This window comes from Rhipicephalus microplus, chromosome X, assembly GCF_043290135.1.
Source record: "Rhipicephalus microplus isolate Deutch F79 chromosome X, USDA_Rmic, whole genome shotgun sequence".
Taxonomy (NCBI): Eukaryota; Metazoa; Arthropoda; class Arachnida; order Ixodida; family Ixodidae; genus Rhipicephalus; species Rhipicephalus microplus.
The window spans coordinates 155,596,438-155,623,920 of NC_134710.1; the positions used below are offsets into that span (position 1 = coordinate 155,596,438).

General features: G+C 41.3%; 1 protein-coding gene across 1 annotated transcript in view; it reads right to left on the minus strand.

Annotated features, from left to right (window-relative positions):
* LOC142775123 (uncharacterized) overlaps positions 1 to 27,483 on the minus strand; it is a 789,190-nt gene that overhangs the window by 17,327 nt on the left and 744,380 nt on the right. Inside the window, exons 13-14 of the mRNA XM_075876470.1 lie at positions 16,651 to 16,687; positions 14,894 to 15,005 (exon numbers count right to left, since the gene is read on the minus strand). Of these exons, the coding sequence (XP_075732585.1) occupies positions 14,894 to 15,005; positions 16,651 to 16,687 (149 nt within the window). The remainder of the gene's footprint in view (positions 1 to 14,893; positions 15,006 to 16,650; positions 16,688 to 27,483) is intronic.

A 27,483-nucleotide genomic window follows, 5' to 3' on the forward strand; every position in this document is an offset into this window, starting at 1 on the left:
GCACTTCATTGAAATAGTCAACAACTGGAGACTAGCTATATTTTGACGTATCTTTTTCGCCTATTTTTGCCGTTTTGATGCAGAAGTGCGCAGGTGTTTCATGGCTTTTAACTTTGTTCGCCAGGCTTTGTGAGACAATGAAGTTAAAACTGTGCTAGACTCATATTTTTAAATGCTTCTTTTTTCAATTAGGGTATTAGAGAAACATTGCTAAAATTCAATTCCAGGACGTGTTTGTTAACGACTTGTCTTGAAGATTTCACCCTTTTTTATGTGTCTCTTGAGAGATTGGGAACACGAAAAAACCTCGATGCAGCGCAAATGCAGGGAGTCATGTCCTGAATGGCAATCAGTGTTTTGTGATGTCGTTTTCTATCCGGGAAGGTATATATGGTAATCATATATGCTAAAAATCTTTTAAAAACTCTTCTTTTGCATGCTAAAACTCTTCTAAACAAAGAAATACAATATATAATGGGTGTAAGTTAACGGTATATAATAAGAGAATCTCTATGGCAATCGGATGCATTTTTTGGCACGTTTTGTTTCTCTCACATGCCAGAATTTAAAAAAAAATTCACGTTCTCCTCGGGCACCAAATGAACTGAACTTTAATTGTTACGTAGCTTGCAGTCTAACGTAACAAAATAAATATTTTCGTTGCTGTACGATCGCAGGAGTAGCTTCATGCACGAATCGAACATTTTGGCTGAGCAGAATTTCGCCCCTTTTTGATGGGTCACGAACACACCGACACCAGCCGCGCAAATTTTTCCGCGTCAACGCTGTAGGCAAGCCAACGTTTACACATGAAAAGGTCCAGCACTCATCGCTGGAAAAAAGAAACCATGAAAAGTAGTTTTGTATTAACTACAGAGGCCGGCAAAGTCAAAATGCCGTGGTTTGACCCGTGTCTCATTTTACCCCACCCTATATACCCTCCTTTTCTACCATTTTCTCCAAACTGCCCATCATTACCAGTAAAATTTCTACATAAAGCATCCTGACTTGCGCACAAGGCTAATAAATTGATACAACATATTTGAGCTGGTGTGAGCAAGACAAGTCTTATCAGTATAAAAGGTACATATGTTGTTTTAATAAATCATGTATTTAGGCAATAAAGCTTTCGTTCGAACTAGTTCGTGTATTCTTGACACACTTTTGGGTTGCACAAAAAAAAAAAAAAAACGAACGAAGGTGAGTACACATGGAAGGCGTTTGCGTCCGTCCTGTGTGCTCTTCTTCGTCCTTGTTTTTTCGCGCAACCAGAAATATGCGTCCATGTATATTTAGGCCTTTAAAGAACACTAGTACGCGAGAAAATGTAGTTTTTTGTCCTTTTAAAGTAGCACAAGAAACAATTTTTATCCCTAGACCTTTCTTTTACGGTGGTTGCATAGAAAAAATTAGTAATTAACATATTATAAAACACCTATATCGTCACCCGCCTGACTACGCCCATACTGCAGGGCAAAGGCCTCTCTTATGTTCCGCCAATAAACCCGGTGCTGCTTTCTGCTGCCTGGCCATACCTGAAAACTTATTATTCTTATCTGCCCACCCAATCTTCTGTCTCCCTCTCAACGTTTGCTTTCTCTTTGAATACAGTCAGTTACCCTTATTGGCCAGCGGTTATCCTGCTTACGCGCTACGTTCCAGCCATAAAATTTCTTCTTCTACATTTTAACTATGATATCCTGAACCCTCGTTTGTTCGCTGACCTCCTCTGCTTTCTTCTTGATTCTTAAGTTTACACCTATCATTTTCCTTTCCGTAGCTCGCTGTGCCGTCCTTAACTTGAATCGTCTTTGTAAGCCTCAATGTTTCTGTTCCGTTTGTAAGTATCGGCATGGTGCAGCTGTTACATACCTTTTTCTTGAAGGATAGTGGTAGACTACCAGTGATGACTTGAGAATGATTGCCGATTTATTCCACCCAATCCTTAAACTTCTAGTTATTTTATGCTCATTGTTTGGCTCCGTGGTTACTACCTGTCCTAAGTAGACGTACTATTTTACAACTTCCAGTGTCTCGCACCCTATCCCAAAGCTCTGGTTTCTGCGGAGACTGCTGCACATTATATTGTTTTATGCATATTCATTTTTAGACCTACTTTTCTGATCATGAGTTGTAATCCCTTCCCTGAGTTACTTATCAATGCAATGTCATCAGCGAATGACAGGTTACTAAGATATTACCCATTAACTCTGATCTTTAACTCTTACCCATCTAGGGCCCTGAAAACCACCTGTAAAAACGTGGTGAATAGCATCGGAGAAATCGTGTCTTCCTACCGGACATTCTTCTTTATTGGGATTCTGTTGCTTACTATGGTAGCTGTGAATCCACTGTAGATTTATACCAGTATGTTTATATAGACTTCGTCGATGCCATGATCACTCAGTGTATGCATGACTGATGATATATATTTCGACTGAATGAAATGCCTTCTCCTAATGTATGAAGGCTATCTATTGGGGCTGGTAGTATTTTGCGCATTTCTCTATGACCTGATTGGCAGTATGAATATGGTTTATTGTTGAGTAGTTTGTAAACAATCAGGCTTGGTTCGTTGTTTGATTGAACTCTAATGTCGTCTTAATTCTATCAGTTATTATTTTTGCAAAGAGCTTGTAGACAACGGACAGTGAACTGATCGGCCTGCAATTTTTCAAGTACTTGATATTGCCTTTCTAACGGATTAACATTAAGTTGGCATTCTTAGAAGATTCTGGTACCCTCCCCGTCAAGAGAAACTACACATGCAGGCTGGCGAGCTTTTCTAATACCTTCACTTCACCATCTTTCAACAGGTCTGATGTAAATTTATACTCACCAGCGGCTTTGCCTTGTTGCATTTCCTCCAGGAATTTATTTAATTCCTCTGATTGTTACTGGTGGAATGTAAGGTTTCTATGGGATGTTACTGCTTCTTACGATATCCTCCTGCTTTTCTCGGCTGCTGTACAAATATCTGTAGAAATCCTGCGCTACCTACACCATCGTATTTGTATTGGTTGTCACATTGTCATCTTTGTGCTTACATGCATACATTTGATTTTTGCCTCTGGACAGTTTTTTCTACACAGGTTTCGTGTTTCACCCGATTTTTACAACATGCTCAGTTCTCTCCATGGTATGCCTTCTTGTGTCGGCTACCTTGCGCCTATTGATACGCTTTGAAAGCTCCATCAGCTCTGTTTGGACTGTTGCATTTGAAGCTGTCAGGGTTTGACATCTTTTAATGATGTTTTATGTCTTCCGGGATAGATTTGCAGCGTCCCGTCTAATGACTGTAACCCAGACTTCTATTAGGCGACAAGGATGAAGTAAACAGTGATGCAAGCATGCTATCTTGTCTATTGATATGGAAATAAGCAAATACGAAAGCTGCTTAAGAGAAGCTGAACGAAATACGGGTAGAAGAATTCAAACAGTGTCGTTAGCATCAGTGGTACGGCGTTGTTGAGCAGTCCAAGAAATTTAGTTTATTTATTTATTTATTTAGGTACCCTAAGGGCCCAAATGGGCATTACATAGGGGGGGAATGGGTTGAAAGCCGACACAACGTACAATATTGTAAAAAGAAAGAATCAACACAACAAAAGTGACATTACAATATCATAAAGGCAGCAAAAGTACACAATTGCAAAGTACAGCGTGAAACATATAAAAAAAGTGTAAAAGTGACAGAAAATCTGGTATTTGGAAGGCAGGAACATGGTGTTGGATGATGGTACAGGGTGTGAAAAAAAGTTAATCTTGACAACTGCCTGCGTTGGGTGAGAGGGGGGAGATTAAGTTCGTCCTTCAAGGCAGATACACTCTGGTATCTTGAGTACGATGACAGAATGAAGCGCGCGGCCTTGTTCTGTGTGGATTCAAGCATGTTAGTCAGACACATCTGATGTGGATGCCAGATGATTTGCGCGTAATCTAGTGAAGAGCGGATAACAGCATTATACGCGTGAAGTCGTGTCTCTGAATTAGCTAAATAAAGGTGACGCTTGAGCAGGCCGAGCTTCTTACACGCCTTCGATGTGATTTTTTCTATATGGGGGGTTCAGCTTAAATCGGAGGTGAATGTAGCTCCCAGATATTTGAAAGATGAAACTGTTTCTATTTTGGCATTATCTATTAAGTAATTATAAGTTTCGGATCTTGTCGTAGAAGAAAATTGCACATGCTTAGTTTTTTCTACGTTTATTTTCATCAGCCATTTTACGCACCGATCAGTTAGAGTAAATAAATCATGCTGGAGTGTAGAAACATCATCAGAAGTTACTATTTCTCTATATATCACACAGTCGTCGGCAAAGAGACGAATCGACGAGGAAATGTTACATGCGAGGTCGTTTATATAAATCAGAAACAGTAAAGGGCCAAGTACTGGCCCCTGGGGGACTCCTGATGAGACACCCACTGGGCCAGAAACGTGGTCATTTAATTTTACAGATTGCAAACGGTCTGTTAAAAAACTACGAATCCAGTGGGTTGTTTTGTCATCCAGATTAAGGTTACAAATTTTAGCCATTAGACGCTGATGTGGAACCCGATCGAACGCCTTCGACAAATCGACAAAAATGGCATCGGTACAAAGCAACCTGTGCTGCGAAACGTGGATGTCAGTGACCAGCTCAAAAAGTTGTGTCTGACATGAGAAATGTTTCCTAAATCCGTGTTGATTGCTAATGAAGAAGTCATTCTGATTAAGGTGGGTTACAACATGCGTGAAAAGAATATGTTCCAGCAACTTGCAGCTGATTGAAGTAAGTGAAATAGGCCTATAGTTAAGGGGATCAAACCGGTCGCCAGATTTGAAAAATGGTAGGGTATGGGCAAATTTCCAATCGTCCGGCAAGCAACCTGAATCTAGTGATTGCTGAAATAACAACGAAAGCAGGTAAGCTGAGTAAGGAGAAGTTATTTTCAAGAGCTTCGCTGTTATACCGTCAGGCCCGGGGCTAGTTTTGGAAGCTAGGTGGTCGATAGCGCATGCCACGCCATGGGCTGTAATTACAATGGGCGTAAAACTGGAATCTATGTTTGGTTGCGAAGGATCAAAAGAGTCATTTAAAGGTAGCTCGGTAGTGAAAACTTTGGCAAAGGCTTTGTTAAAATGTTCGGCACATTCTTGCAAGGATAACTTATCCCCGGTTGCATTGGTTAGGACGGGTACCATGTTTTTGTTCTTGGGGTTTATAATACTCCAGAATTTGCTTGGGTCGGTTTTCATTATACTTGGGAGCGTAATATTAAAAAACTTATGTTTTGCCTCACGTATTGTTTGTTCAGTTAAAGTAGAAATCTGTTTGTAGTTCTGCCAGTCATCAGGATCGTTGGTTCGAGTTGACTTTCTGTAGGCCCTTTTTTTCTGTTTAAAAGCCGTTTGACGTCACGGGTAAACCATGGGTCGTTCGTCCTAGAGCTTATTACCGTTTTTGGAATACAAGATGCCTGAATTTCTTTGAGCTTGTCGCGAAATAGACACCAGTTTTCATTCACTGTACGATCCTACAACCCAGTTTCATGATTAACAGTTAAGGTTTCCAGCATATCGTTCATTTTTTGTAAGTCAGCGCGTCCGTAGTTGAAGATTTGTTTTTTTGTTTTAGCTTTGATAGCGCGTGCCACTGATAGTGTGCAGTGTATGGCCTTATGGTCACTTATTTCGTCAATGACGTGTGTGTTAGTTTTTTCGGGTTGATTCGTGAGAATGAGGTCAAGCAAATGTGCGCTCTGCGTTGGTTCGCATACTATTTGCGTAAGTTGGTGGTAATCAATACATTGAATGAAGCTAAGGCATTCGAGGCGATTATTTTGCGCAGTGACGGAGTTTGTTGGCCAGTCGATACCCGGGTAGTTAAAATCACCACCTATAACTAACAAGCTACTTGGAAATTCGTTTCCAAGTAGTTACATGCCATTATGCCCATAAAACTGTCTATTGAAGCATGGAATTAATTAAATCATTTAAATTCAATGAAAAAGTATTTTTTTGTTGGTTCGACTCCCAGCTAAGCTAGGGGGAAACTTTCGATTACGTACTTGGATGACTATTTACTATGAAAAATAGTTACTCATACCCCCTTTTTTCGAGGTGAGGGGGGGGGGCTGCTCGTCCGCGTTCACTATATTGTACACTATGCACGTTGGATGTTGCTCCCTCTAATGCAAGTAATAAAATCACTCTTCCACTGTTTTTATAGTGCCCAATAAAGTCTATGCAAACAGAGCTTACTTTGAAACTGATTGGACGGTTTTCAACCACGTGATCTTTGTCACCTCTGAGGTCATTCGCCAGAAATATTCAGCCAGCAGACACGCTCATACACACGCACGCACGGGTCGAAATTGTTCACTATCTATGCAATCGTTTGTTGCGGACACATCACTGCAACCTCTATAAGTTTTGTTGAAACAACCATTTTTTAGCATTATTTTGTGTGTAAATCTTAGCAGCATGGGGGGAATTATAAAAAACTTCATCCCCTTTCGCATTTTATTCTCGCAGTCTAGACAATGCTGCAGGTTTAAATTAAGCAGATCATATATTTGACTTTGCCAAACTAAATTAAATGTTGATGCGTACACCATGCTGTATAATCTATTGCTTGCTGGTGCACATACTACCATACATCCTGAATAAATGTTCGAAAAATCATACTGTTTCCTAAAATTAACTAGAGGGGATTCTGGCACTGCGATCGCACTATGATCATAGGAATGATGGGTAAAGAATCAATTGGTCTAGTCTTCGTGCTTGCAAGCTCGGAACGCACTTGAGATTTCGTTTGTTGGTGTGTCTTGGTTTTGTTTCGAATAAAAGAACAAACCGTTTTGAACTTCGTCACCCATATTAAATTGATGAGCCTAAAAAGTTAAGAGGGTCAAGTTCAAGTGCTCAACATTGGCTGATGGTCGTGTCATGACAAAGCAGCTCCAAGCCACGCGAAATTAAACAAACCCGAACGTACGAAGATTAGGCAAATTCATGTGCCCATCATTCCATCATTCCCATGCTTGCTGGAGCGCCAGCGTTTCAGCTCCCATACACACTAGCACCAGATTTCTCTCTAGAGTATCCAAAGGAAACACTATGGTAAAAAGGGCTGTACAAAAAACAGATATACAACTTTTATTCAAGCTGCCGTTGCGTTGCACGTGGTTTCACTACCCGGTTAGGTGGTACGATTCCGCATAGCTGTGCCTTTGTTCTTTTTAGGCTTGTTACCCGTCGCATAAAAAAAGAAAGGTTGGTGGGCGTGACTGTCTTGTCCATCAAAGAAATTAGTTTTCCAGTGTTACCTAAGCAAGGGTGTTCCTCCTTTTCGCCAGATTGAAATGCCGTTATCTTTGTTGGCATTAGAATGCGAGCTTTCTTGCGCAACACCATAGACGCTATATAGCATAGCGCCCTAGAAGAAGTGTGAACAGTTCAAACCTGCTCGCCATCACTAAAAATTAAGCCTATTACCCATTCAAGAGCTCCACACGAATATCAAAAATGTTTCTGATCCCATATGAAGTATTATAAAAGCACGCGGTCCTGTTTTATAAATATTTTTGTTATCCCACTGTATATATCCCACCAATACCTAATAGAATTCCGTTTGAAACGATTTCTTTGCTTCAGCTAAGACAGGGCTTTTCAAATATTCAATTGCGCTTCAAACTTAATTATCTTGATCCATAGAGCAGCGGCAATGAGGCTTTTACAAAACATATCCGTCAGACCTCGTTGCCAATTGAAACCAAAGCCGCAAAAGTAACGCTGCGTTAATTACGTAGACACTTATCCTGAAATACGCACGCAGTTTAGAATGAAGAAAAAAGAGAGATATCCGGAGGGAAGTTGAAAAAAATTGGTAGAACAGAGAAATTTGCCTGTACCAACTATTTTTTATACTGTCCTTGTTACTTAAGAAGACTTAAGTCGATTGATGATTTATAACATAACCATTTTTATTAAATTTCGATACGCTCACAACGGCGGCATGAATTAGGGAAACACATAAAAAGAAAAGACGCCGCACACGAACAGACAAGAATAGTCTTTTTGTCGTTTTTTCATGCCGCGATAATTCAGGCTGCGGCTATGGAACACCAACTCGCCTGAACAGCAACTATAGCAGCCGCCATAGCTACTTCCATATTCTAAGCATTTGCCGCAGCAGTGAACATTATATAAGTAAGCAGGTAGCCTGGTCAGGCGCATGACGAGCGATATAACCTTTAGTATTACTCTAAAGCCCGTAATTATTTCTGCAACTTTACAGCCTATATTTTACTGTGGTTAGGTCGCACTTCCCAGACGTAATCCGATTATTATAGACAAAAAAATCTTTTAAACGCAATTGTAGATGCCCTGAAAAGGTTTTACAAATATACAAAGCATGTCCAACACGACATAACAGGCAATAAATAGCATGAATACCTTTAAAGATAGCCACAAAACAGGCACTAATCGTGCACTTTTTACTTAAGCAAACTGTATCATCGGTGAAAAAATTAAGCAGTTTGCTAGAACAAAAATGTAAAATAATGAGTGTACTGGATACGTTAGTTTAATAAACAAAAGAGGCATCACAAGAGTCCCTCAACTTGTTCTATGCAGTGTTTTACACACACACACACACACACACACACACACACACACACACACACACACACACACACACACACACACACACACACACACACACACACACACACACACACACACATATATATATATATATATATATATATATATATATATATATATATATATATATATATATATATATATATATATATATATATATATATATATATATATTACTGTCTGTTATATCTCATTAATATTGTGTTAAAACACGGAAAAACGAGCCCTTAGGTATACACTTTTTTCCCTTATATATATATATATATATATCTATCTATATATATATATATATATATATATATATATATATATATTTATATATATATATATAAATATATATATATATATATATACGTGCAGATGAATAAACAAGCACCTTTATTTTTTTCATTTGTCCGAAAAGATGCCCGCACCGAGGCTTAATGAAATCATTGAGAGTACATCACGATGCTTTCTCGTCTTCTAGCTGACACACTTCTTGCTAGGAGGGTCAAGTTGCGACAAAGTACACAGCATTTATCATGGCAGCTTTTCTTGCTATCATTTCACTCCACAATTATTCCTCTCCCCCTTTATACCTGAAAAATGTGGCCGACCCATGGAAACCATGACGAGCAACACATCTTTTTCTTGCATTTTTAAGATTTGTGATCAGGAAGAAAGACAATGCCTGAACGTTTGCTTCACTATCAGCATGCGGTGTATTTGAACAAAAATGAGCGTAATTGTTCAATGAAGATGACAGCATGCCGTAACAGTTGAAGTCATTAAAACTTGGGACATGACAAATAGTAGCATTTGTCAGTGACACCCAAATAACATTGAAATTACTAATTCAAAGCATGCCGGAGCCCGCTATGTAATCTGATATTTTGAGAAATACATCAAATAATCTCACAGAGGAGCACTTCAACCTTGCCTACGGTGAAATACAATGAGGTTAGTGCCGTCATCACAAAAGCACTCTTCAACCGTTGTCTGAATATGCTACACGGCGGAGGTGCACACTCGTGTCTTGTGCTTATTTTGCTCACGAGTGCCTCAATCGTGGCCATGTGGCAGTCGGACGAGCATTATATCGAATAGATGGGTGTCACTTTGACGAACAATGCTGTAGCCAGAGTTTTGTTGTTTTTTTTTTGAGGGGGGGGGGGTTGGGAGGTCATGCATATTCTTGCTTGTTTTGGGTCGACATGTACACACACGCGAAATTTAAAATTTTCGTAAAGAGAGCTTTTATTGCATGATGACCTTTTTCATAGGTCGCCTGCTTTGGCTGATAATGCAGTGCATCACAGTTGGCAAAATTTGTTCTTACGGACATTTTAATCGCGACGTGTGTGTCTGTGAACACTAGCTCCCGATTCGCAAAGATGTGTCTTTCAGACTATACTTCGCTTATCTGTCATGAAAGCTTTGTTTTGTTTCGTTTAATGAGGTGATTACCTAATGGAATCACTAACCTAAGGACACCAGATACAGCTGCCACAAAAACTACGACTATGTAGGCCTTAACGAGACAGAATATACGCTGGTAACCAATGGCGTATGTCAAGAAAAATGAGATGGGGGATACAGCTTTTGCTCCTATGGCCAAACTTTTGTTAGTGCTGTAGGTTTTATTTTTATTATTACAAAAATTAAATGCATATCTGGAATTCGTATTGCAAAAGATAACGACGTATTTTACCAGTTCACGTAATTGCATTGTTCTATTGGGTGTCTTCTGAAACCGACTGAGTGGCAGTTGCAATTTCAATACTCTTACACAGCTGAGACGTATTGAACACCAGTAAAGGCTACGAAAAATGAGGGCATTGAAAAAGTGTGATTTACTATGCTTGACTGTAAAGCCATTTAGATATACGATGTTTGAAAGATGAATATCAAAAGGCGACACATGCACGGGGTGTTCTCCTGCCCAAGCACATAGCTTGTCAAAACCACCCTCACCCCCCACCCCCCTAAATGATTTATGCCACCACTCGTAACGTTCTTGGACCTTCATCTGGGTAAAAAAAAGCAGGAAGGGAGAGAGATAGACACAAAATAGAGTGGAATGGGAGGCTAAATAAACAGGCAAAAATTTTTGTAGGAGATTACATGCGGTAACAGAGACACTAGAATAAGCAACACTGCTTTGTGGGACTCGGAGGTTATCTGTAGTGGTGCCGAGTCTAAAAGAAGAGCGCTTTGCCTTAGTTGCAGTCCTTTTCCTCCTTCTTTATACCAATTTTTCCTTGTCTCAATTTCTGTATTTTTCATCTGTTTCTTTCTATTTTATTCTTGCTCATTCTATTTTTTTTCTTCCTATTCTTTTATTTTGTCTATCTCTCTGTTTATTTGTCTTTCTTGCCCCTGCTCCTTTATGCAAATGCTTTTGTGTGTCTTTATCTCTTTACCTCTTTATTCCCTTTATTACTCTCCCTTCTACCCACGTTTTGTTCTGCAATGTGGGTTTTAACGTCCCAAAACTACCATATGATTATGAAAGACGCTGTAGTGGAGAGCTACAGAAATTTCGACCATCTGGCGTTCTTTAACGTGCACCCAAATCTGAGCACACGGGCCTACAAAATTTGCGCCTCCATCAGAAATGCAGCCGCTGCAGCCGGGATTTAAACCCGCGACCTGCGCGTCAGCAGCCGAGTACCTTAGCCGCTAGACTACCGCGGCGGGGCTACGTTTTGTTCTATCACTTTCAGTTCTGTATATTTTCTGTCTCTTTGTATCTCTCTATCTTTCCACGTGTTCTTTCTCGTTTGACCCACGCAGTTACTGTACACGGCAGTGGGGGCTCACCCGATTCATGTAGCGCATACCCAACTTTAAGAGTATTGCATCACTACGGAGCACCAGTTACGGATAATAGCTGAGACATTTTCACTGTAAAAAGAATAAAGAGAGCGCGAGCCGGCTCATACTAAAGGTGGTTTTTCACGACAGAGCAAAGTTAACGAGAGCTTAAACAGCTTTCCTGCTAAAAACAAGCTATAAAGCGGCCCACCAGAAAATGGGACTTACACACACGTTGGAAATAAATTGGGAGCATGAGCACTTCTACGTGCTTCAGTTTGACGAAATGAGATTAAGCTCTAGAAAATACTGCTACTGATTATCTTTTCAGATTTCTTATCTGTTCCGTAATAAAATCCCCCCAAAAAAACTGAAAATAGATTTATGCGCGTCCGCTTTTCTGATGAGCGATAGACTGCCTGAACTCTCAGATGAACCGCTTTGCTAAGAGAAAATAATATTCAACAGTGACTCCAGGCCACTATATATTTGCATAACTAGTGAGACTTGAAGAATCTGGAGCACTATACTGCATACATTTGTTTCCGGATGAGCTAGCCCTACCTGCTTTGAACGACGTGTGATGAGGTGTGAACCACTTATAGAACTGGCTTCACCTTACTCGCTGTTGCCCGGATTAAAAAAAATAACCTGAAGTAGAAAACGTTTATCGAGGAATTGTGGTTTCTTGCTCAGCATTCTGGGATGTTAGTTATTGTACCTTCATAAGTGAAAAGCTGCAAAGCTTTTTCGGCCGTCGTGGTTTCACGCCTCCCAGGCATGACGGCTGCACGCCGAGACTCCAAGCACGTAATCCACACAACTCGCGTTTCTATATTGGCCTTTGCTGTGAAACACAAAGGCGATAGTGGAAAGACAGAATTCCAGAGTGTAAAGATAAAATGCCAGAGTAGGAATACTGAACAGCGCTTTACTTGCGAGGTGCACTCCAATCAGACGCATTAAAGCAGAAAGTTGGGAAAACAAGCATGCACAGGCTTGCTTTACTAAAGGGACTGTGTCTTATACCGTATACATTGTGTTGCACTGAGAGTATTACAGTAGCGGCCAGTTCGAGTCCAGAGATTATCAGTACTCTTCATTGCTCGACCGTGATCGCGTGTTCGTCAAATGAAATAATCTGAAGCCAAGGTGTAGTTGAGAAGTTCTTTACATTTGGAGAGACTTAGATGTAGTTAGATTGACTGAGGGAGTGAAGAAATGACATTTTTGGTTACAGTGCGCAAACGACGAAGACGGAAGACAGAAAAGACACAAAGGAGTGCTGTCCCTTTTGTTTTTCGTCTTCGTCATTTTCGCGCTGCAAATCAAAAAATGCATTCATTCCAACTAGCCCAACTTTCAATACTTCTGCGAAACGAAGCTCACAGGAATAAAATTATATGAGCTCGCACCGGATATGGGTAAGGTAGATATGATTGGGGGAAGCCTTCGTCTTGCAGTGGACTAAAGCAAGCCGAGGATAATGATGATGATGACGATCATGCCGATAATGAATAGAGCACTGACGCACCATCCATCATTTCTGCACGATTCCGTCCAGAACACAGTCGTCAACCAGCATACACATGGACGTAGTTCATATAGGGTGTCAGATAAACCCATTTGACTGGTGTGGCATTGGCGGCGCTGCGGCTTTCGCATGAAACTAAACGCCGGAATCTCGTATTACGAAAATTTGCATTATGATTGAAAAAACAAGTTATGAATCAAAATAAGTAAAACTTTACGATGATATGACATTTTTCATATTTTCTTACTGACATATATTCTACTGCTGGGAAAGTTACAGCGCCCGCCTCACCCATCTGCCCACCTTACATCACGTCGCCATCATCGCGTATGTCACTGCGCACCAGCAACCAGCAGCAAGCTGCGTGATTTCCGACACGATCCATCACATTTATGATCTCATTTTTCACTCGAGTTGCCAGAGAGTGCAACGACCTGCCTCGCGATGGTGCTGCCGACTTCACATGCGATTTGTGAATTGCGAAGACTGTTTCTCAGAGCAGGGTAGGAAACCGCACTTGCACCCGGTTAGCCTCTCTGCATTTTTTTGCTTCTGTTTGCCTCTGGAGACTATTCAAGCTTGTATCAGCTCTTGACACCTGTATTTTAGTGTGCATGCATAAATCTCCTTTTATTATAAATCTTACTTGTGTTCTTTGCTGCCTTAATTAAGGGAAGAAAATGAAAGGAAATAAATATACATCAGTTAGAAAGAATGCATTTTCTTCCATTCTTTTGCGGATAAGTATTTTTCTATATAAACAAAATCTTCTGATAAGAAGTAGACAGTGACGTTTCACATCCGCTCAAAATGCGGATGACGAAGGGCAAACAAAACAAGGGCGTACGAACAAACATCTTTGTATTTCAGTACAACGCTCTAACGATTATGCGCGGCAATGAACGAAGACAACGAGGAAACGCAGAAAAAAACAAATGAACGCATCAGCAAGTAAAGTTTATTCTCGTGAACACGAAATGAGTGTTAAGAAGCTCAATATTCTTGGCTGCAAAAGGCATGCATAGAAGGTGCTCCGCTACCGCGCTTATGCAATCGGTGAAGTTTGTACGCCGTATCTGCTCTTGTGACGAACCACCAAAAGGAAAACTTTTACTGTTCGTCCGCGGGCTGTTTGGGCATCGTGGTGAGACGCTCGTTGTCGCTAATCAAAATGTTGGTGGAGCGTTTTGCTTGTTTCTTAAGTTGCACAGAATATTTTTCGTGAAACAATTCCCCATAGTCACCATTTGCCAGCCCACTCGTTCACTGCATATGTCCCTCAGCAAAGTATCTTCGATCTAATAAAAAAAAGTAGGAGTACTTTGGCACGAGTAACATTTTGCAGGTTCCACTTATTACCGAAATCATGATTACTGTCCCAGTAATAACGTAAGCTGTTGAACAATGAACCAGCTCAGAGAGAGAGAAAGAAATAGATAAAAGGGCAAAGCGGTAAGGTTAACCGGGTACTAGTAACGAGATTGCTCAGATTTTTATATAGCGAACACTTGTTGCTAAGGATAGAGGAAAATTGGCTCAATCTGGGCTATAACAACTTGCGGATTTAGATGTAAAGATAATATATCCATAGGTAGCCCCTGGACACGCTTCAAGAGCGTCACCAGCAGCGAGAAAGCAGCTGTAGAATCGGCTGCCTGATTTCGGTACTTGTATAGGCAGTACCTCGGTATGCCAATATATATATATATATATATAAAAGTTGTAGTTTTGCGTCCCAGAACCACGATATGATAATGAGGGAGGCCGTTATAGAAGGCTGCGGAAATCTTGGCCTTCTGGTGTTATTTACCAGACACCGAAATTGCAGAACGCGGGCATTTAGCTCGAAGGAAGCGTAGGATGTTCGAGCTGTAGTATCTCGTACGCGAAGGCTGCAAGAAGTAATTACTTACCTGGGTGATCTGGTCAAAGCGGCCAAAGAGCTCGTTCAGCGTCTGCACCAGATTCGATGCGGAGAGTTGCTCTGACAGTCTGGTGGAGTTGACAATGTCCGCGTACAAGATACTGCAAAAGAAACCAGAAATAAAGGGAATGGTTTTGCTGCGAATAACTACCTGTCATTACGGGCTGTAAAGAAATGATGTAAATGAAGGCAAAATATTCAACGGTATGCCTCTATCGCCATTTTTTAGACATATGTAAATGTAGTATGTGGTGTAGATGTATTTTGCTGCGTAATTCAAACACTATAATAGCACACACAGGAAGGGGCGGGTGACCGTGGTGGTAAGCACTCAACGTTACTGTACCGCATGCACGTGAGGGGAAGATAGCAAAGTACAAAAGCGTGCGCACTCCTTTCATCTTTGGCAGAATTTTTGGCAGTTGCCCGGGGGATTTCGAGTTGACCGGTTGTGCCGCCCGCAATCTCCTACGCCAGCATAGCTCTCGCCGACTGCGTAGCTCTCACCGACTAGTTCACCCTTCGCGACCTCATGACGCTGTGCAGCTCTCGTCATGTGGTGCCTCATCCTCTGACTTGTTCGACCGGCCCAACTTTCCTATCTCCTTCTTTTTTTGTCACTTGCCTGTCCCATTTCATTATCTATATCTTTCCACTATTCTTTTTAACCCTCCTTCCCTTACAAGACACTGCGCCATGTTGCCCAAGAGGCAGAAGAAAATTAGGTGCCTTCTTCGCCTTCTCAAGAATCACAGAATCACGCATTCAGTCTCCGTTCAATTCATGACGCTGTGTGTGATAGCTTTGAGGTGCTCTGAAGCGGGCGGTGCCACGCTCTTATACATCAATTATTTCACAGTTAAATAATTGTGATCAAAGTACATTTACTTGCAGCGTTACAGATTGAGACAAGAGCAACAAAACAATCATGATGAAGTGCTGAAAATCTTTATGCTGCTCCGCTTTCCATCTTCGTGTATACTTACTTCACTGACGCATTCAGAGGGGAGTGTAAGATTGAGAGTTCTCCGAAATTTAGGTTTTTCTGTGTATATATACACGCACAGATGAAAAACGCACGTCTGAACATGCATTAGGTATGGTTGAACACTGGCGCCCATGGAAAAAAAATTCTAGCCGCACCTCTAACCTATTTTTATATGCTAGCTATATAGTGGCCAGAGTCTGAGTCTGTTTATATCGTAAACGTAACTTATGCCAGCATTACAGACTTAAAAAAACGAAGGTCACATGAAGACAGCTACACATAATGGGCAAGAGACGATATGTGCTACTGCAGTTTTCAGTATTTTTCATGAAACACCAACAAAACAAAAAGAAGAGGAAAAACTGACGAGTGCATAAATGTCATTATGTTCAGTGAAAAAAAAAAGTTGTTTTTTGTGTGATGATCGAACTGACTTCAATTGTATTGCATCCATAATATGACAAAAATGAATGTGAGTCATGTATATTTTTAAAATTTACATCATGAAAGTGTACTTCATAACTGAAAGCTGCGCCATGGAGTCGCGTTAGAGAGCACACAGGCTAATTTCACGGCCAACATCGAGAACGCAGGCTGGAAAATAGATGGCCCAACAGGAGAAGAGTTGTGAAGCCCAGTGGGCCTGAAAAGCCTAAACCTATAGCACTCTTTATCGAGCTAAACAGGGAAGCTAGCTCTTCAATTGTCAGGCTGTTTTAAAATGTTTTTCTCCACTGCGCGGGTTTTAAAGAACGCACTTGACCCGAGAATTTGAGCACCGGGCATTGCTGAATGCTGCAAGCAAAATACAGGTGTGTGCTTGTCAGCCTATCCCGCACCGACGCAAGGAGAACGTGTTCCTTCGGCATGGGGGCAACCACACGCAAGATTTGCACTGACATTTTCCCGATACAAAGAGGGCGAAGAGCGGCCCTTCCCGCATTCTGTGCAGCGTCCGCCGAGAGAACACCGCCTCACGCGACGCACACGGGGATTACAGAGCGCGCGACCCGGAAAGCCGGACTGTAAATACAAGTTCGGCCTGCAACGCAGTTACCGCGACCAGGTGAGGCAGGCACAAAGCAACGCCAGTCGTCGTGAGGGGTTGCTGATGCGGCGCGCCGGCCAGAGTGCATGCACTGAGCGGTGCGGGAAGGCGATGAAATGCATTTCGGCTCCGTCCTTCTGTCCACCACCTGCGCAGCACTCAAGCTTTGGGGATGGCACGGCTGTTATGCCACTTTCGCGTCCTCTTTTAGCCGCGGGAATGCGTGCTCCCTTTATCTGCGAATTATTCGCTTCCACCAAAAGAGATGTTAAGTGCTTGTGTCAAATTGGAGACTGAACAACAATGATCACGCAGTTGTAGTACTGTTTCGGGTCGTGTCTTCTATGAACCCCATAACACTAGCGTAGTAACAAATTATTCAAGCTCTTTTAACTTCTCTACGACACCCCAACTATGGAGTAAAAACGTCGCAGCTGCATGTGAAGTAATTTTGTGTTACCTTCGAAAACGGCACAACGCTTGCACAACTAGTTATTGATGCCGACGTAGATTTATTGAACTGCGTATGACAGTCTTGTTAAACGACGCATCTAATATTTTATCCTGCTAATTTTCCCTTTGTGGCAAATGACTGAGAAGATGCGGTTATAGTTTCGCATCAGTTTCTTTCTTTTTATCATGTTCTTTTCAAAGCTGGGTGCTGTCAGAGAATAAAGTTACACGGAGCAAACTTGTTTGGCTTCTGCTGTTCATGGAATGTCCGCGCACGCCGTTTATGGAAGTAAAGCATAAAAACCATTACAATGGTGATTATTCATCATCATCATCATTTCTCACCTTCTTCTTCTTCTTCTTCTTCTTCTTCTTTATTGTTTGTGTTTGCTTGTTTGTTGTCTGTGAACACACTGGCGCATACCCACTCAAGGATTGGCCGAGAAAGCTTGTAATAGCCTATACGTGAACATTGCACAATGTTTGTCAGCCCATTACTAAAAAGAACAAAAAAATACCAAATTATCTTTCAAAAATAAGATAACAATAAAATAATTATGAAATATTATAAGAATTAGAGCTAATACTATATCAGAAGACTGAAATTTTGAGTAGACCAAACAGTTAAGTATACCTCACCCGATCAAAATCGAATCCATGTCCAACATTTATTCACATTGCCAATTATATCACAAGTATTTGTCAAATATATAATAAAGAAGACGTTATATTGACATCCGTTTAGATTCTTGAATAAAAATACATATTTCATCCAATACATTTCTTTGGCAATGTCACAAGCCGGATGCACAAAAACTGAGAACATTGTCTTCATTTAAGTTCAAAGCTGCTTTGGAAAACAGACAAACTAGAAGACTTTTCCTAATTATTGAATAATTTCAAAATGATATAAAGTAATTTCAATTGTTTCTGTTTTTTCGAAGATTGGGCACAGGGGAGACATCTGCAGACCTGCTCCATGAAGGAACACCGCATAAAAATTAGGTCAAAATAACATCTAACTTTCTAGATTGACTACAATGAGATTTTCAGAGATATCTGAGGGGCTGATAGTCTGTCCATTTAGTAATACTCTCCATCATATCTGTCTGAATAGCTAATTTTTATATCTGATCAATACTGTGTATTCTATTTCTGGGAACCGAAATCATAGGACCATCAAGAGAAGCTCGGGTAATAAATCTGCCGTTTCACTTTACTGTATGCCACAGTTGCCTGGGACCCATACTAACTTCAGGCGTTTCAGTTGAGGCAGAAATATTGTGCGCAATGTCAAATATACTCTTGATTGTTTCGAAACTGTGACAGCTGTACACATAGAAAGAGAATCTGCAATGACGATTGCACTGTTTTCGCTTGAAGATAGTTTTTGGAGTGCCAAAATAATAGCCAAGAGCTCAGCTTCAAAAACCAGAGTGAAGTCTGCAGCCTTACTGAGAATGTCCAGCCGAAGTAATCGAGGCAATTCCTACTACTACCGTTTTATTATTCACAGAAACATCTTTGGCTATTATGATATTTGTTTCTGCATGAACTCTGCACTATTTTATACTGGCATTCAAAAAAAATTCAAAGATTGGTACTTACACTTGTGGGAAAATATCATGATAATCTATCGTAAGACTGGTATTTGTTCTAATAGTTTGAATTACCCATCTGAAGTCCACCTTTATGATTTCTAATTTCCTCTGGACAAAAATCATCATCATCATAATTGTATAATTATTATTATTGATAATATTATTATTATTATTGATAATATTATTATTTACAACCAGTAGGCTTTTGCGGGTTGTGGAAGGAAGTGCGATAAAGTGAAGTCCAATGTCGAGAGGCGCACTGAAGTAGTACACAGTAAACACAAGCAGAAATGTTGGCGCACTCAGGTATTCAATAAGATGCAAGTATGTTTTTTAGAGTCGTGTAACGACGGCACCCCCAACGTTTGCAATACCAGCCCGAGCAGTACCAGGTATGTAAATTATGCTGTACATGATTACCATGTTTGCGCCTGGCATTTGTGGTCGTCGTCCATTCACGTCTTGTAATGCCAAATTTCGTATGTGTGAAGCTAGCGAAACTACCGCGAGTGCACCTTGAGCATGGAATGTGGTAATGACTTACATGACATGTGTGTCATGATTTCCACGTTAGGGCCTGTCACTTCTGTTCGCCATGCAGTCATGTCATACCAAAGCAGTTTTCCAATATGTCATGTGAACGAAACCACGGCAAGAGCAATACGACCATGACATGTAAATCATGACATTCACTACATGATTTTATTGTTATGATTAGTCACGTATGCTCGTTATTTAGTCATGTTATGCAATACGAATTTTGGTAAAGATCCCATCATTGAAACAGCTAAGAGAGCTAAACGTCCTAGGTGGCTAGATAGATAGATAGATAGATAGATAGATAGATAGATAGATAGATAGATAGATAGATAGATACGCTCAAATTCGCTAAGAAATGCTTCACATGTAATAATTGAATAAGTCTAAATAAGGCACAATATATCGTCGCGCATATCTTGCAGAAGAGCCCGACCACCTCAAACTGGCATGGCTTACCGGGGTGTAAACACCACTTTCGTTTCAGTTGAGGCAGACCACTGCGAGTGATTCGACCACTGCGAGTGATCAGGCTTCTCCAAGTACCACAGTTTTCATCTAATAGCTTGGGGCTGTTAACCTGCCGGAAGAGTGTCTTGAAGGATTTTTTTTTCTTTTCTTGGCAGCACTCTTTAAAAGTCTTTGCTGAACGGCTGCTAAGGGATCCCTTGTATTGAATTCGTGAAATCAATACGAGGAGTTTCACAGGGTTACAATAACGAACAGTACGTACGTCTCTCGATGATCTACAATGAACTGGCACTTAGGTTTTCAGTTCAAGCCTTCATATTCTGTCACATAACTGACACTGAACTTTTTGGTCCTCACACACGTATGCAGCTGCCTCCCCTGCTGTTCATGCAAACGTTCATGCAGTAGACAGCTGGTTGAAATTTCAGGAGCCTTCCACTACGGCATCTCCCATATTCATATGGTGGTTTGGGGAGGTTAAACCTCCCATATCATTAAATTGATGCAGTAGATATATTTTTGTGTACTGCTTTTATGTACCATTAGTCCTTGCACATCGAAATTTAATATTTCACAAAAGTCGACTGAAGTACGTACGAGAAGATTATTTAGAAGAAAAGTCACCGGTTCCTTGAACAATATTGCTCGGGATACAAATTTGATTTAACTGAATAGCAGAGTTCCGTTCATTCATCCTGGCATACCGATGCTTGTCATTGCATACGTGCGTATACTCGGCAACAACTTTTCTTGGCATTGGAGCAAAGGCTACAGAGCCAAATTGCGCGAATTTACCACCAGTAATGTAGTTACACAATATCGCTCGTATTTTCAACGTGAAACATAAAAATTCTTTCTTCCTTTAATTTCTATGTTGAGCTATTCCAGACAGGACGCAACTCACAGCATTAGGATATTTGTAATTCTTTTTTTTATTTGTTGTGACTTTGCGTTTTTGAACGCGTGAAAATGCTCTGCCTTTTTACGTGCACCTCAAGTGGCTCTAAACAGCGTCTGCGTCTACATGATATGATGATGGTGCGCCCCAGTCACTTTACACGGTGTTACTAGACGCGCGCCAAAACGGACTACTTCGCGTAGTGATACATGTGCAGAAGCTCCGCCTCTGTAGCTTTCCCTTCAGTGCCAAGAAACGTTGTCGCCGAGTATACCAGTATTAAGTGCAGCAGACAGTCCAGCGTGTTTAGCAGGTCTCTGCCACTGTACGAACATTAGTCCGAAATTACCAGCAGTACTCAAGAAACTCGTTTTTCTGAAAAAAAAATGTTCTGGTCGCAGTTCACAAGATGGTAAAAAAGACTAGCACATAGACAACAAATAAGGCAAAGAAAAAAGGTAGAAGCTGAAATGTAAAAGATGTATGGGTTTACGACGACGCTGCAGAGACAGGGTTTGAACAGATGCGAGTACGGCTTGCATTGTTTCACTGGTTCTTGTACCTGCACGCAGCTCACACTGAAATCTCAATATACAAGCGCTTTGGCATTCCGGCCCCATCGGAATGCTGTCGCCTTAGGCGGTGACTGGTCTTTCGAATATATACCACGCAGAAAAATAATCCAATTGCTGGATGAGCAGTGAGCGGTGTCAACGGGTACTTGCATTTTTCTTTATAATCGGGCGTTTGATATTGGAAACCCAAATACCGTGTCGCATTTCTCTGCGGATAAGGTAACTTTCGCTTTTTTCCCTTAAAGAGAAAAACAAAAACGGCAGGCCTGCGCAGAACGCACACCATGCGCTGCGACAACGAAAGCTCGAAGAGCGGTATTTCAGAGCCTTCTCTTAACACTCTTCCAGCAACCGCTACAAGCACGCTTGCCGGATACCCACTACGAAATAAATAAAGATAATTTTTGTGCGGTATGCTGCAACTCTGCTATCCTTCATCATTCCTCGGAAAAGCGTGGTATCCACTACACACTGTGCAATATTTTTATGTAGTGGCTGACCACGATGAGAAATTATGCCTTAAGTGGGTATGCGCCACACTGTATTGTAATTTTTTTTATTGAGTGAGACGTTACAAAGTGGCGTAAAAAATATCTGCAAGTTCACACATTGACATACACTAAACTACAGCATGTGTTCTATATAACCAGTAGTTTTCAGTTGCGTAACGATACTAACAGCAACATTGATATTAGCAATACTAGAAGCGGTAAGCTCATATGAAGCGCTGGTGCTCGCAAGAATGGTACTCTCTAGGCAATTAATTAAGGGGTTAATCAGCAGAAATCTCATTTCATTAAAACATTTTTATAAAAATAACCACAAATTTGACTGATACACCGCTGAAACCTACCTTTAGAACATAACAATCCGCTTCTTCTTGTGAAAAAGTATTTCGATAGCTTTAGCCAATTAAAAGGTATGCAGTTAGAAAGAAGTTAAAGAGAAACGCTAATAAACGTGAGGCGCCCGTGTCTTCCCTCGCCCTGGCTCAGAGAAGGAGGGTGGCTCACTGCTTGGGCAAAAGGTACGCCCGTCAAATCAAAGCCTCGGACCACGGTTTTTTTTCTCTTACGATTGCTTTTAACTTTAGTAATAACCTACCGGGAAACTTCTAACTCATACAGTGCAAAGCCCTAGTTGTAGACCTGTCGCCGCTCAAGTTTCATCAAGACAGAAGAAGTAATAGTACCGGAACTATTTCGTGACCAAAATTAAGCCTAATCACTAAAAAGATTAATTTAGAAACATCACCTCACAAACGAATTTCAATTTTCTCCACTTAATACACTAATAAACAGAATTGGTTAATTTTGCGCACTTGCGAATGAACTAGTCTAGAAATGCATCTCTCGTGAGTGATGTGCTGCGTCTACTGACACACACTAACACATTTGGAAAATTCAGCTTAAGACTGTCTCATGACCGTTACTTCTGAATTTAAATAAGGTAGAAGTTCATGGGAGGATCCTTGGAACATGAGCTGGCGTTGGAGCCAAGATTTTGAAAAGCAAACTTATTCAAATGTTGGCTTCAGCAACACACCAAGAACTTTTCGTTGCTTGTACCGTGTCCAACATGTAGAGTGTTTCAGCAGATATGTTTGAAGTCCTTTTAAAAACAGAAATGACTAGATCAATTAGGCAACATATGCAAGACTGTGTTTACTGCTGAGGCAGTCATGTGTTAAAATAACTACCGGTTATGATTCGATGACCAAATATAAAAATTGGACCAGGGTTTATGGACAAGACAGCTAAAGCAGGGATCCTACCTCTAGGATGAAAGTGTGTGTTATCCGAGAAGCACACAACTAATTCTGTACATGCCAAAAACTTATGCACTCTAATGAGGGATGACAGCATTTTCACTGAAAATTGAAAATGAAGTGAGAAATACCAAAACTATAATTCTTAGTGTAGACAATTTACTATTTACTGTCATGTAAAAATTAAGCAAGTGTCCATTCTAGGCTGTGCCATGGCTCAATGAAGCACACTGTATGTTTTCTAATAGCTCTCGCCCACAGCACAAAGTGAATATATGTGTACCTATAATATAATGTAGTAATAAATATGAGTGAGCTGCTTATTTTCGGTTATTAGCTAATTATTTTTGTAAAAAACTATTGTAACAAGCACCTGTGTACATTAAAAAAAACCTCGCCGGTTTTAGCACTATGCAATCATAGTGCTAAATCAGCAGCGATGGCGTAGTGATTAGAGCATCCGCCTCGCATGCAAAAGGTCCGTGGTTCAAATCCCGGTGCCGCGCAGTTCCCAACCGGATAAAAAAAAATCCGCATGGTGATGGAACTGCATTACAAGGCCTGGGGTGCGGCCTCACCAGTAACCACCGCCGCGAACGCACTCTCTCACCAGAGAAGGATTGGCCACCCTGGTGCAGTATCTTGCCACTACCACCTACATGAATACGTCAAGTAGCCCTGGACACTGCTGCCTAAATCTATTTAGGCGGATGGCATCTAACTACAATTGACGTTAATTAGACGCGACGGCTGCATCATAGGAGTAGATATGTAATGTTTATAAAATTGAATAGCCAGCTCCACAACCGCACCTAACGTTTCAAGAACGTTAGAGTCTATTTGAAAAGTAGCACCGAGTCCTGGTGTGGATATGTGGTAGAACATTTGATTGCTACACAGAATGCGGGGGTTCAATTCCTGCTGTTACCCCTGCCATTTTTTTGTATTTTTCGGGTCAACGTTGCCGACGTCAGCTTTTTCTTTTTGCTCACGCGTTAAATTACTCATGTCTTTTATGGCCGTTCCTTCGTAGGAAGAAACTGTCAATCACCTGTGGCAGATACGCACACTAGGGTACGTGCCAAGCAATTTACGAAAAGGTTTTGGCGACTTAGGCGAGAGGATCGCGACTTTATTCACGTCATGAGCAGCCAGTGTTATTCGTCAGGCCTTCTTAACCTCCCACACCAATTTTAGTTCACCCCAACCTAAGGGGATGATCATGAGAACAGACAGACAGACAGACAGACAGACAGACAGACAGACAGACAGACAGACAGACAGACAGACAGACAGACAGACAGACAGACAGACAGACAGACAGACAGACAGACAGACAGACAGACAGACAGACAGACAGACAGACAGACAGACAGACAGACAGACAGACAAGATGCTCGAAGTGCCTGCAGTACGCAAAGAAATGATTCGCATTTAAAATGCTTTCGCTTAACTAACATCAACTGATCCGCTACGCATACGGTGTTCCTATGCCAGCCTGGCCATTAAAGTCCAATTTATGAGGATCAACACTGTTGCGCTTTCAGGTGTGAAACCGCCAATATCATTAGGAGACATATTACCCTAAACTAGAAATTAAGCAGTGACTGTGATGTAAGAAGCAAGTTTACCAATGTTGGAGAGAGTACATGCTGTGATATTGGCAGATACCTCCTGCCCATCGTGGTAGCCTATGGTGGCACTGCTGATCTCAATGTCGCAGATTAGATCAAAGCTTTAGTGGCTTCATTACTATGGGGCTAAAAGTAAAAATCATCTTGTGCTTGTGTGCATGTCAAAGAATGTAAGTTGTCCGAGATTAATGTACTGTAGGTTTTAAATGCGCCAGCCCTCATCAGTGATTAAGTCAACCATTTAGTAAAACTAATTTAAAGGGTACTGTTTTCTTTCGGAAGGCTAAGACGTGCAATAAATTATTATATAGAGCTTCATGGGTCGAGAACGACATACAAAAACACTGACTGCTTTTGAGAACACGACTTCCTCCATCCGCGCTACATCGAAGCTCTTCTACTTTCCCAAGGATGCTCTCAAGGTGCGCATAAAGAATTCAAAGAATTTCCCAGTAGAGCCATTCGAAAACACGTCTAGAAATGGAATTTAACGAAGATTTTTTTACACCAAAAATAAAAAAAACAAAGCGATAGAAAATTCAAAATTCATTGCCTCGCAAAGCCCGGCTGACGAAGTCGAAAGCCTTGAAGATGCTTCAGAACATATCCGGCTTCGAGTCACTAAATTATGTAATTAGGTGCAAGTGTTAAATAAAAAAAACACCAGTAGCACAGAAGAAGACGGGTAAAGGGGGTTATCTTCTAGCAGTTTTCTAGCAACACACTGGCGGGAACTTTCTAGAGTCATTAAGTTGAGTGCAAGAAGTGAGCTCACGAAGACTGCGTGGGGGCCACGGAGTGAACTTCACGTGTTTCTACAGCGAAAATTGAAGGTACGAAGCTTTTTCACGCGCTTTCGTTTTGCCCCACGGTGTGTCTCGTTTTACTGACCAGGTTCAATCAAAATTATACATGTGGTGCATTTTTGTTTATTTTTCAAACCCCCCTATGAACTGTGGGAACATGGTCTTATTTATGCAGCCCATTCCTGGTCCCCGAACGAATGTTGCTGCATTCACATTTTAAGGTACTGAGGGAAAAAAATTATATTCACTGTTTTAAGATTATTGTCGCATTTAAACCGACCGACCCTGTTTTTTTCTAAGTGACCTGATTCTTGGCCAATCATCCAGGGTCGTTGTAAGCCAGAAGAAGTTCAGGATCTACAATTCCGTGTACACCTGCCTACATCTACCACCACCTCCCTGCCCTTCCTCCTTGAATCCTCCTCCTCCTGCATCTACCACCAGCAGCATCGCTGCTCCGTCGTGTTTCCATCTGTATACGTCGTTTGTGCCGCTATAGTGCACATGGTTCTGTGGAAACTAAAAAATACGAGACGTCATTATGCATCATTATCGTGCCACGTCTTTCAGTCACTTTGCTCGATCGATTGCCGATTCTATACTTGTAATGAAAAAAGAGCAGACACTGGGCGATGAATCTACCTTATACTGCGCTATCTCCAAAATCGGCCCGCATCATGTAATGGACGACCAACAAAGCGAAGCTTTGATCACGCCCAATCGGGGTGATCTAGTGGCTAAGGTATACGCGGCTTTTGAACCGATGGTCACGGGATCGAATCCCGGTGGTAGCAGCTATTCTCCATGGAGCCCAAAATGCTGTAGGCCTGGCGCTCAGATTTCGGTTCGCTCTAAAGAGCCCCAGGTGGTCGAAATTTCCGAAGTCTTCTAATATGGTGTCTCTCATAGTCATGTGGTGGTTTTAGGACGGGAAATCCCACATATGAAATCAAGCTGGGACCACAACACAACTAACAGCCTAACTTGAAAAGATGAACTGATATATATATATATATATATATATATATATATATATATATATATATATATATATATATATATATATATATATATATATATATATATATATATATATATATATTGACACGTGTTTGTATGAAAAAGAATGATGATAAGCATGTTTTGTAGATTCCAGCTTGTGGGTCAGGCGGTTTTCGGGACGACCACGAAGCAAGCGTCTTGCTGTACAGCTGATCCTGAACACACTCTCTTCGCTTCCATAAGCTGCTGTCATCACTGCGACACTGGTGGAGGAGCTGGTCCGCGACGCTGCCCGATGCTTCACACCCCTAGTGGGAGCCGTTCATCCAGCCCGGACGTGCCTATTGCAACCCATGTCCATCGATTGAGTCGTCGGCTACGAGGTCTTCCTCCAGACTTCAACCCCTCGCAGAAATCCTCTACAAGAGATCTAGAAATGACTAACACCAGCCCCAGCCTGTACTTCTCGGCAGCAGTCTTCCCGCTCCATCCCAGGTAACGTTTTTTCAATCGCTGGAGCCTGAACGCTTTGGTGGTGGCGCACACGAAGATGTAGAAGACTGGTTAGATCACTATGACCGTGTCGTGAAGATCAACCAGTGGTCTGCTCAGGAAAAGCTCAGCCGGGCCTACTTCTATCTTGATGACAGTGCTCGTACTTGGTACGGGAACAGAGAAGGCAGCCTGTCCACATAGACCGACTTTCACCAGCAGATGGTTGAAAATTTTGCCAATGTCGACAGATGTGGCCGCGCCCACCAACTACTAGAGCTAAGCGTACTAAAACCCAATGAAACG